This window comes from Podarcis gaigeae (assembly GCF_964106915.1).
Source record: "Podarcis gaigeae genome assembly, chromosome: 3".
Taxonomy (NCBI): Eukaryota; Metazoa; Chordata; class Lepidosauria; order Squamata; family Lacertidae; genus Podarcis; species Podarcis gaigeae.
Genome location: NC_139680.1, coordinates 101,980,053 through 101,992,812, shown reverse-complemented (window position 1 = coordinate 101,992,812; position 12,760 = coordinate 101,980,053). Strand labels below are relative to the sequence as shown.

The following is a 12,760-nucleotide window of genomic DNA, read 5'->3' as shown; positions in this document are numbered from 1 at the left end:
CAAAACTTAATGGGATTAACCCACCAAGAAATTACAGATTTTTTTCTGTGCTGGTGGCATTTCCCCCTTGGAAAAATCCAATCTGTACATTCTCAGTGTGTTTTGAATTCAGATGATGAGAGAGGGAGAGAATTGTGGATTCTAAGGGGACACTTTCTGAGACCTAGGAAGAGTCCTGCTAGATGAAACCAACGTCCTGTCTAGTCCAGCATCCCGTTTTGCACAGTGACCAACCATATGCCTATGGGAAGCCCTCAGTAAGGACATACAAACAGCGTCCCTCTCCCATTGTTGTTCCCCAAAGGCAGATATTCAGAGGTATATTGCCTCTGAACCTGGAGGTTGTCTATAGTCATCACGACTAGTAACCATCAACAGACCTGTCCTCCTTTAATAGGTGGCTTAAAGTCATCTAAGCTAGTGGGCATCACTACCTTATGGCAGCGTATTCCTCAAAGATATTACACAGAATTATATGGAGTGCTTTCACTTTGTCTCCTGCCAATCAAATTCACTGGGTGACTCCCAACTTCCAACATTTTAACACTGGGGTTATGTGTCTCCCTATTCCCTTTTCACAACTCTGTGCCTAATTTTAACACTCCCTGGATTGCGGCCCCTGTTAATATGATGAAACAGTGCTTTCCATGCCACTACAAATATCTCCCCATATGAGGAAAGGGATGTAAGCGAGCCAAATCAAGTAATATTTTATTACTTTTTCAACATAAATTGAAAAAAGCATGTTTAATGTTTATTATGCATATTATTATTTAAAAGTACAAGCCAAGAGGACTCGTTGCTGCTATAGTAACAATTTTCTTCATTGTTCCTTTTCCAGATGTATTCCCCCCCCCCCGAGTCCCAAAAAGTGTAAGCAAATTTTAGACCCCTTTCTAAATTATTCCTGTATTCCAAGCAAGATTTTCCTAGGTGTGATCTATCTTCTGATGAATCTTTTAAAATTTGTCATGGTTTTCTTTTTGCCGGCATTCTGAAAATATGGGCAAACCATTTCAAGCCTGTTTTAGATATTGCCATCTTTATGCTGAAATGTTTTCCCCACCCACAATGGCAGCGCTCAGCGTGAAGTGGCAATGTTTACATTTTTATTATTATTCGGCACATCTCCCTATGGAGCCTGAATCTGGCAGCTGCATAACTGGATGCCATACATAGTGAGGAGGATTTAAACACTATTATTTATTACCATTTTTTATTTACGGATGAATTTTCAGGCTGCTTTTTGGGTGTAACCCACACAAGACAGCTTACTTCCAGTCTTTTGGACTTCAGCTCCCCTTGGCTCCTGCCAGCTCAGGTCAGGGATGATGGGAGCTGTAGTTGACTTGATCAATGTCTGTGTGCTTTGGACAGCGATTGATGTCCGAGAGTGTTCAAAGAATCTGTGTGAGCACCCAATACCCCCTGCATTACTAGTATAGCGTTGTGGTGTGTTTTCACGCCCTCTTGGTTGTGTCTGCTCAACTTATAGAATGATTCCTCATCCTCAACAGAATAGCTTAAACTCCTAAAAATGATATGCTGTAGTATTATTGCCTCTAATTTGACCTAGGTTCCCCATCTGTGGGTCTAGTGTTCTATTTCCTGGTCAAGGAAGCAGTCAGTTTTCCAGTTTACTTTACAGGGCACATTTTCATTAGGCCTAAAGAAGGGGTAGTCAACATGGTGCCCAGTCTAGCAACATTGGGAGCACATCACTTTGTTTGCTCCTCTTGTACAGCATATAGCAAAATAACAGTGACCAAACCTGCCTGCCTGCAGGTCCTTCCCCGAGAAACAGACTTCCTTTTCTAGGAAAGAGATGAGACACATGAAGAAAAGTGGGAGGGATAAGGAAAGATAATAGAGAAAATTGTTGTTGTTAATTTGTACACCACCCTATACCTGTAGATCTCACAAGATAAAATCACAACACAAAATTATTCCTTCCTTTTCGCCTTAGAAACCATCCCTCCAGTTGTATTTGCATTAGGGTAAGTGGACATCTTTTGCTTGCGTATCCTTTGGTTGTGAGCTAACGTGTTTGTAGCACCACTGCTTTAGGTACTGTAAAAAATTGGGTATAAATACCACTCCTGAGAAGGAATGAATTAACAGTGCTTTGAGGAAGAAGAATGTAACTCAGTTTGTTAGCCAGGCAAGGAGTCGACATTATTCGCTTGTGGTTTTCGTTTTGTTCTGGTTTTTGCTTCAGACGAGCTCCTCAGAGCCTCCTCCCTCTCCCCCCAACAGCACTGTCAAGACATTTCACTGCTCATGGGCAAAAATGTTAAAACTGTGCGGTGGTTTTGTCATGTCAAATATGTAGCATGGAGGTGGACTGAGACCACCAAACTGTTATTAAATCACTTCTTTTGCAAGGCGCCCCAAGCTATCTGGATGATAAGATGGTATCCGTACTGAAACATCTGCATTGTATGCCAGAGATGCCGAGGTGAAAAGTGTGTGTATGAGATTCGCTTTGCCACCTGGCTCCTCCCCTCCCCTCCAGCCATGAAATTTTACATGGGTTTCCTGCATGACAGCACAATATGCTGTTGTCATGCCAGATGTTGCAATCGTGTTTTATTCCTAATTGATGACCTAAAAGGTTTTGCCTCAGCTTCGCAGGAGGAATCTTCAGGTTATGTTTCCTCAATAAACTGAAACAGCCTCATGTAGAAGTCAAAACACTGTATCACTCTTATTTCTTTTTAATTTTAAAAGAAGCATGGTCTGACTTCACAAGTTTCACTTCACACCTCCAGCCTTCAGATGTCTTGTTTTGACAACACTATTTTAAAGATTATGAATGTGCTTTGATGTTTGTCCCGGCTGACCTTTAAAAGAAACTTTTTAAACAGAATCTCTAGCCTCATCATCATCATACTTATTTTTAACTCCTTATATTTTTCTGTTGGAAAGAAAAATCCAATATCTGTGAATGAAAACACTATTCAATATTAGTATAAGCATTTAAAAAGAAATGTGTCTCTTACTTTGCTCCCAAAAATAGATATAGAAGTCAGTTAATTTTAATGTGTTGTAAAATAATTCTACTCGGCACTTTAATATTTTGTTAGACTATTTCAAAATGTCTATAATAACTATTAATGTTATTCTTTCCCAGGGAAAGAATCCCTGTGGTATAAGTCCTGTTAGTTTGTGGCAAGAAACAACAACATAGAATCTTGTTGTGTCATGAAGACGAACAAATATATCAGCTTTTGTGGAACGAAAACCATGTCCCTCTGGGGATGTTCAGAAGCAGTGTGGTGCAGTGGTTAGCGTGTCAAAATAGTACTAGGCATACCCAGTTTCGAATCCCTACTCCACTATGAAGCTCTCTGGTTCATCTTGCACCAGTCACAATACTCTTCTTCTCTGTGTGTTCAACTTGTGTGTGGCCAAGTGGGGTGAGAAGCTGGGCCACTGACCCTAATCTTTCTGGTAGACCCCCAAAGGTCTGAAAAGGGGTCATCTATGTGTGCATTGGGACGCGGGTGGTGCTTGGTCTAAACCACAGAGCCTAGGCCTTTCTGATCAGAAGGTCGGCAGTTTGAATCCCTGTGACCGGGTGAGCTCCTGTTGCTCGATCCCTGCTCCTGCCAACCTAGCAGTTCGAAAGCACGAAGTGCAAGTAGATAAATAGGTACCGCTCCGGCGGGAAGGTAAACGGCGTTTCCGTGTGCTGCTCTGGTTCACCAGAAGCAGTTTAGTCATGCTGGCCACATGACCGGGAAGCTGTATGCCGGCTCCGTCAGCCAGTAAAACAAGATGAGTGCCGCAACCCCAGAGTCGTCCACGACTGGACCTAATGGTCAGGGGTCCCTTTACCTTTACCTTACTACTACTACTACTACTACTACTATTATTATTATTATTATTATTATTGCTACTACTACTACTAAGGGAGGGGATGGATGAACAGAGCTGGAGGTGTATAACGCTGTGCATGTAGGTCAGGGTCAAGGCTATCCTGGCCCATGATGTTGTGAAGAGAGGTACTCTCTTGACCTAATCTGACTCACGGAAATGTTGTGAGGGATTTGTCAAAGAGGATTAGTTCTGTTCATGGTGGGTAAGACTGTTGGTGGCTAGGAGCCATGGGTGCTATGTTCTCTCTCCACTGCCAGAGGCAGTATTCCTTTGAACACTGGTTGCTGGAAATCATGAGGGAAGAGTGGACAATTGCGCTCATGCCCAGCTTGCAGGCTTCCCATAGGTTGGCCATTGTGAGAAGGGGATACTGGGCTACATGGGCCAATGGCATCATTCAGCATGGCTGTTCTAATATTTCTATTCTCCATTGCTGGCTTTCAAGGATGTCAGTGGTTGGCAGCAGAAGCTGAGACTAGAAAACATCTGTGCTTTGCTTTGTACCAGCTTGTAACTTAAATAATTCTGTGAGGTTATATTTGCTGTTCTTAATGTTTAATGAAAATAATAGCAATCCTTTTTTAAAAAGAAAAAAAAGACAATAAATGGAAAATTTTAATTGTTGGCAGCAGAGGGTGGTGCCAAGGAAAACACCCCTCTATTTACCATTTTTAAATTCAGAGAAAAATAAAGTTTTGGCTACCGAAGGAGGACTCAAACTTTGCTGTTAATTTTTACGTCAGAGTATTATGGCACTACATTATTTGATGTTAGGCATATATTGTGTCTGTTAGAATCAGTCTTGTATTTTATTTGTGCAGTTTTATTTTAATTTGTGTTGGCTTCTCTGAACGTGACTAATGTAAAGGTGGGCTGCATTTCAAATAAATATGTGCGTCTCTGAACATACACAGATAAATTTGTTCTAAGCTGTGTTTGCAACTGGGCTTCCCTTCACAACTTTCTTCCTGTCTTCCTCTTCCTTTAAAAAACAAAAACAAAGCAAAACCATCTACTCCAACCCTTTGTTACCTCTTCACCCATTCTTCTTTGGTAAAATAACACCGCCTTTTAAAGACTGTTCTTGATCTCTTACCACTGGAGCTCCAATTGGTAATTATATGTGTGATTATTATAGGAGAGCATTTCTCTCCTAAGCTGTACTGCTTGCACTGATTAACCTTTTGTGTTTTTGACAAGAAAGGCATATGTGAAAGCCTTTGAATTCACAAGTTCTCTGTTATAGAAGCTGGCGGATCGGATGTCACCAGTGTGGTTCTTTCTAAGCCAAGCCTGCGAGCTGCCATTGTCGGTGTATGTTAAAACTTGTAATAAAGGATGTGAAAACTTGTGCGTGACCGAGCAGTGAACTTAACCTTAACTATGCATCTTTATCGGAAGGTGGGGATGTAGACCCGTGAATGCAGCTCTCTGCGGTGTGCATAGGTGCGTGCCTTTGTGTTGTGGTACTGGAGAGATCTCACGTAAACAATTATGTATCGGGTTTGTTCTCTTGCTAAGGTAAACATCATCGTTTTCTGAAACTCTGTTGTAGCTAATGGTCATGAGATCACTTGGAAGGATAGGTGCCTTGTATTCTGCATTTTCTTGATCTTCTAGTGGCTACAATTTAGAGCATGGGTAGGCAAACTAAGGCCCGGGAGCCGGATCTGGCCCATTCGCCATCTAAATCCGGCCTGCGGACAGTCCGGGAATCAACGTGTTTTTACATGAGTAGAATGTGTGCTTTTATTTAAAATGCATCTCTGGGTTATTTGTGGGTCTTAGGAATTCATTCATTTTTTTCTTCTTCTTCAAAATATAGTTGCCCCCTCCCCGCACAAGGTCTGAGGGACGGTGGACCGGCCCCCTACTGAAAAAGTTTGCTGACCCTTGATTTAGAGCTTCTTGTCTGTTAACTTCCAGCAAGCTACCTTCAGTGTACTCTTTTCAGCGTCTGCTAAAAACATTTGTGTTTAGACAAGCCTACCCAGCCTACCCAGATACATATAATGTTTTCACCTGTTTTTAGCTTATCGTTATTTTGATTATTATTTGATTTTTTAAAATAGTTGCTTTTAACAGGTTTTTTTTTTTACTGATTTTATTGCTTTATTCTTTTTGTAAAACCACTTTGAGAGGTTTTGGAAACAAACAGTATATGAATTGCACGAAATACTTACATGCATGCATTGATACAATTTCTAGGGCTGGTTGCTTCCATAAAACGCTGCTACTTTTTCCCCCTGCCAATTTTTTGTACCAATTGACAGGAGTTTCAGGGTCTTGAACTGAGAACCTTTGGTTCTGTGCGCAGCCACCTCATGCGGTGAGCTGTCAGTAGGGATGAGCAAATATTCCAATTTCAGTTTCTCATTTTTCCAAACCTATGTCCATTCCTTCACATTTCCACATCATTGTGCAATATATTATTCTTTTTTTAAGTCTTTGTGAAAATTCACCAGCATTTTGGTGCAAATGTATCCTAATACACACAGTTTGTTTGTAGTTTTCACTAACGTAGGCACACTTTTAACCTAGTATTTTTGTACACATTGCTTGGCTGGAGAACTGGATTGCAAAATTCAGTGAAGTGTGAACTTCAAAGAATGGCTGTGTTTTGGTTTGCATACCTCTTTCGGAATCTGTGCATTAGGTAAGCTCGCCTTTGAGTACAAACCATATCAAATTTCTCCCCCCTCCCCAGCTATCAGAAATGAATTTCGGAACATTCCATAATATTGAAAAGTATCACGAACGGGACCCACGCAGCGGATACATAAACAAGAACTTGAAAGGCTTGGAAGGAAAACGCATGCAGCAGATTGTTACTTGCAATACAGATTCGAAATTGAGACCGCAGGGCCCAAAAGCTGACATGGGCACTTCCTGGTGTAGCATGCCAGGCGTACCAACACACTGCAAACACCTTCTTGGAGTGACATACTCTCAGGCTTCAGAATAGCACTACCCACCTGGGTTGGCTGTTCGACCTTGCTTAACAGGAAGGACGACTCATGTCTTCCTCTTTGGGGTGTGACCTTGCTGAAGCAGTGAAGTCTTTCTGCCTCTTGTGTGTTCCTATGCAGTCCTCAACCCTGACTGTGTTGGGCAGGGCCAGATTTAGGTTTGATGAGGCCCTCAGCTACTGAAGGTAATGGAGCCCTTTATATGTCCAGCTGTCCTTTGTCAGCAACAAATTGTCGCTGTTTTTTGTGTTGAATATATGCTATATGATAATTTATGGACCTAATAGCTATCTAAAGCCATTTGCACATAACAAAATACATATTTTATCAAAGTAATTGTTGAACTTGAAATACAATTAAGAAGAAGTATATTAATTGTGGGGCCCTAAGCTATAGCTAAATAGATAAATAGGTACCGCTCCGGCGGGAAGGTAAACGGTGTTTCCATGCACTGCTCTGGTTCACTAGAAGCAGCTTATTCATGCTGGCCACATGACCCGGAAGCTGTCTGCGGACAAACACCGGCTCCCTTAGTCAGTAAAGCGAGATGAGCACCGCAACCCCAGAGTCGTCTGCGACTGGACTTAACAGTCGGGGGTCCCTTTACCTTTACATTTAAGCTATAGCTTGTTTCTTATACGTAATCCGGCACTGGTGACGGGCAGCTATGACAGGGAGAATCTTTTGCTGATGGGTAATTAGGCTTTGGGAGCGATTGAATGGTCCCATCGCACCAAAAAAGAATTACCCACAATGACTGATTGGAAAGATTCAAGGCTAGAACAAGGAATTGTCCAGAGATTCAGTTGCCTGTTCCCTCTGTGTGTGGATGCTTTGGACAAAATTGAGCCTTTAATTACTCATAGTACACAGTTTGAGAATTACAGAGTGAGCAGTGCAGCTCATTCAAGGCACTTTGAATGGGCTGTAGTTCTGTGGTAGAGCACATGCTTTTCACAGATTCAAGTCCCAGTTATCTCTAGGTAGGGCTGGAATAAGACCTCTGTCTGAAACCATGGAGAGTTCTACAGTCAGTGTAGAGAATATTGGACTATACGCACCATGGGTCTCTGTATAAGGCAGCTTCCTATCTATTAACACAAATTATTGAAACAAAGGCCTGCAACTCCCTGGCTTTGGGATTTCCCCACCCCAAAATGCAATAAATAAAAAGTTTAAAAATTAAGCTTTTAAAACCCTCCATTGATATTCTTAGTGTGGGCTTTGAAAAAGTCAAATGGCTATGTGTGATCAGGGTGCAGAGCCAAGGGAAGAATTCATTCTGCCCCCAGAAGACCGCTGATCTAGCAGAGCTATCCAGCTGGCAGAGGTGGAGGGAGGTCAATTTATGGAGTAACAGTTTTAATTTGTTGGTGACTCTTCAGAGCAGTGGTACACTGAGGGCTGCAAGGGAAGGGGTAGAATCTGAAATCTCCATTGTCAGCAGTGAAATCTTGATCCAGCTCAAAATATGCTTCCACTTAATTGGACAACTCTGTATGAGTGTGCATCTATCTATCTGTCTATATCATCTATATCTATCATCTATCTATCTATCTATCTATCTATCTATCTATCTATCTATCATCTATCATCTATCATCTATCTATCTCTATCTATCTATCTATCTATCTATCTATCTATCTATCTATCCATCATCTATCTAATCTATCTATCATCTCTCTCTCTCTCTCTCTCTCTCTCTCTCTCTCTCCTCTCTCTCTCTCTCTACCTACCTACCTACCTACCTACCTACCTACCTCAATCTATGATTCCAGCATTACAGGGGGGTTGGACTGGATAATCCTTGGAGGCCCTTCCAATTCCATGATTCTGTGATGTATGTTAGTCCAGTGTTTCCCAACCTTGTGCCTCCAGATGTTTTTGGCCTACAACTCCCATCATCCCTGACCACTGGTCTTGCTAGCTAGGGATGATGGGAGTTGTAGGCCAAAAACATCTGGAGGCACAAGGTTGGGAAACACTGTGTTAGTCAACTAAAAGTGTTTAATTGGCTTGGCCATCTGTTAGCTATTGCAGCTCTAATAATAAAATAAATAATGTTTGTTCTCTGCGGAATTGCAACAAATACAGATAGAGATATATAGACCGTTTTAAGAAAACATTGTTCTCAGGTTACTATTTGATGAGAAATGAGTTGAGATATTGGTTACAGTGATATTATGGTATTGTCATTTGAGGACATGCCAAGGAGTGTGTGCATACTTTTGTGTGCTTGAATGAACGCTATGCAAATACAGTGGTACCTCGGGTTACAGACGCTTCAGGTTATAGACTCCGCTAACGCAGAAATAGTACCTCGGGTTAAGAACTTTGCTTCAGGATGAGAACAGAAATCACACAGCAGCGGTGGGGGGCCCCATTAGCTAAAGTGGTACCTCAGGTTAAGAACGGACCTCCGGAACGAATTAAGTTCTTAACCAGAGGTACCACTGTATATCAATATAAACTATCCAGGACTAGCAACAACAATGCAATAGGAAGATTGGACCATTCACACAGTGTTAGATATCTGATTGCAGTTGATGCACAAGCTTAGTGAATATTAGTGCAATGTATGTGACACGGGTAGCGCTGTGTTCTAAACCACAGAGCCTAGGGCTTGCTGATCAGAAGGTCGGCAGTTTGAATCCCCATGATGGGGTGAGCTCCCATTGCTCGGTCCCTGCTCCTGCCAACCTAGCAGTTCGAAAGCACATCAAAGTGCAAGTAGATAAATAGGTACCGCTCCGGCAGGAAGGTAAACGGTGTTTCTGTGCGCTGCTTTGGTTCGCCAGAAGCGGCTTAGTCATGCTGGCCACATGACCCGGAAGCTGTCGGCAGACAAATGCTGGCTCCTCGGCCTATAGAGTGAGATGAGCACCGCAACCCCTGAGTCGTCCGTGACGACCTAACGGTCAGGGATACCTTAACCTTTATCTTTATGTGACTGAGCTAACTGATGACTATAGTATAAGAGAGCATGTATGATGCATGATAATGTTTATGTTTTGAAACTGTGTACTGAAAACAACCATTTCAGCTCGGATATATAAATTTTGCACATGTTGTCTCACTTAAGATATGTAGCTAGAATATTTGTAAAATTATAACTTCAGATACTTTCACAGAACAGGGCAGCTACAATTGAAATTCATATTTCTTAAAATGTTCACTTAACAAAATCTATCCACAGCATCCATTAATTGATTAATTCTACTGAATGAGAAATAGAGTTTTGTTTATTTCTTTATTTAAAGATTTATAAACAGTTTCCTAGGAAATATTCCTAAAGTACTGTACAGCAAACTGAAAAAATATTAACAGTGTTCTTTTTAAAAAGAGATTGAGAAAAGTGAGCAACTGATTAAGAGGGACACACATCACAGTAAACTGATATTTTATGTTCGGATTGTCTAAATTACTAAATTACCCAGATTTCCAGCTCAAAATGTGGTGTAAAATAAATTTTGTTAACTGTGTAATTTGCCTAAGCTAATTTTATGTTTGCTTCAAAAGTTGGTTAATGGTGTGTTTGTGTTGATATCTGAATACGGAGGCATGTAGGCTCCTCTTACTTAATCTCTTACTTGCATTTTTAAAAAGTAGACCCCAAAAAAGTTTACATGATGGGATTAGTTTCTAGAGGTGCTTTGATGAAAATGCGCTACATATTTTTACAATAAAATGGCATTTTCTCATGTGAAACTCTCCCCCACGCCCACGCCCACCTCTGGTATCCTGTAACTTTATTTTTCTTGCTCCACAGAATGAAAGTTACCAACACTGGACAGACGCAACAAAATGTACTTACTTAGTCCTACATTTCACAGGACACCATTCTTATTTTTTTATTCCCCCCCCCTTTTCTCCCCCCCAGTTTCCATTGCGAGACGAGTACAGGACCCATTAGCTGAGCTAGTGAAAATTGAGCCCAAACACATTGGAGTTGGAATGTACCAGGTAAGGCAGTGCAGATCATTTTAATCTAAGTATAATCCAACCTGATATGAAGGAACACTGAAACAGTGCTTGGTAATTAAGTGTCAACTAGTTATATGTCTGCTTTAAAAGATTTGTGGAATGGTAATAAATATTTATAAGTCCTGGTGCAGGTTTTTTCTTTAAAAATTCCCTGGCTTTAACGATTGCGACTGAGACTTAGCGATGGCTGCAGCCAGATTTATTGTCTATTAAAAACATCAGATCAGGCTGGTAACCTGATCTGCAAAGCCTTCTCTCTTTCACATTGCTACAACAATGGGTTGGGTGTTTTTTTTTTAAGCCCTCTTGGGAAAACACTATAAGATATTGATTCTCCACTCAGAGGCTATTGGCTATATCCTTGTCTATGACATTTCTTCAGCTATTTGATCCGGGAGCCTTTATTCCCCATACCTTTAAAATTAATTAAATATGAAGTGGAAACATTTTAATGATTAAAAATTACATTTGAGCAAATACGTATGTTAGCATATGGTGGAAATTTCCAGTATTTTTGAAATTGGCAGTGGTGTAAATACTATGTGGCCATGAACATGTAATCCGTTGCAATGAAAACCAGTTTTCAGAACTGTAAATCTGATGGTTTTTTCCCTTCATTGGGGGGGACCATCCAATGTAGTGTGGAAAGTGGCATGAGGGTTGCAGGAAGAAACACTGGAAATAGTATTTCCTTCTTTTACAGTAGTGTTAGTGGTCACCTTCGGTGGTTTAAAAGCAGAAGAGCAGCTGTGGTTTTTAGCCACAATACCAAACAACAAAAATTCTATCAACTTGTTTGTGGGTGCTAGGTTATACTAGGCCTTCAAAAATGTCCAGACTTCAGGAAGTGAATCTCATATTTTCTAGATCCTTCTCACTAAGCTGAAACTGTTAAGGAGGCAGTTTATCAAACTTAGAGTTCTCCTAAATATTTGAGAGTCAGGTGCACTGATTGTTCGTTGCATAAAATCTATACACCGCTTGATTGTAAAAGTAGAAAAACAAAACCCTCAAAGCAGTTTACAAAAAGATAAAACAATAATATCAGGGCGGGATCACAACCATACAAAAATTAAAATACTAAAAAAAAAATACTATTACTTACCAGATGCTGAGAACCCACATGTCTTCTATTGATGCATGTTCTGATCTTTGACGTTTCTCCACAAAGCTAGAAAAAAGCAAACGCCTCGTGCTTATTGTATCAGAGAGCACAAATTAAATCATTTCGAAAAGGAATTGTGTCTAAGCACATTTTTTATAAGTGAGTTTAGTAACTAAACATTGGAGGGGAGCCTTGGTTGTTGTTGTTGTTTTTAAATCTTGGTCTCAATTCATGATCAAAATAATTTGGCAGCATTCCTAGTGAGGGCATATAAATCAAAGGAGTGGAGGGCCTCACATATGTGATCTGTTGTTGCTGCCACTAGATCAAACATTGGCATGAACCCCCTTGAGAGCGCTGTCTGGTGTTTTAAAGGCTATACAGGCCTGTTGAGGAGACCAGGTACTGAAATTAATACTCTGGCGTGGGTGAGATGACAAGTGTGTCTTGCCGGTTCCTCCCTGCTCCTCCAGTGACAGCAGAGAGTAGACAATACCTTTAGGTAGACAAAACCTCTTGTCAGAAGTTTTTAAATGAAAATATCACCCCAGAAGGTATATAAGATGCATGCTCAGTGATGTAAAGGAATTCTGAATCACCAGAGCATTCAGTGCCACTTAGGGAGACAAATTGTTCAACTTGTGTGTCAAAAGTGTTATTATCCTTCGGCAACAGAACAAGTCTAAGGGGAGCGGATTAAATTTTTGTGACTTTTCTTCCTTTAAGCGTACATAGTTGTTTGTTTTCAGCTGAACAGCTGAAGGAAGAGGAGGAAGAGGAAGACCTTTGGGATTAAGTCCACCCAGGGGTAAAAGTAAAC

At 40.9% G+C, this 12,760-nt stretch overlaps 1 protein-coding gene across 1 annotated transcript in view; it reads left to right on the top strand.

Annotated features, from left to right (window-relative positions):
* SRBD1 (S1 RNA binding domain 1) overlaps window positions 1-12,760 on the top strand; it is a 173,580-nt gene that overhangs the window by 88,580 nt on the left and 72,240 nt on the right. The window contains exon 16 of the mRNA XM_083733186.1: window positions 10,732-10,814. Coding sequence (XP_083589312.1) covers window positions 10,732-10,814 — 83 coding nt within the window. The remainder of the gene's footprint in view (window positions 1-10,731; window positions 10,815-12,760) is intronic.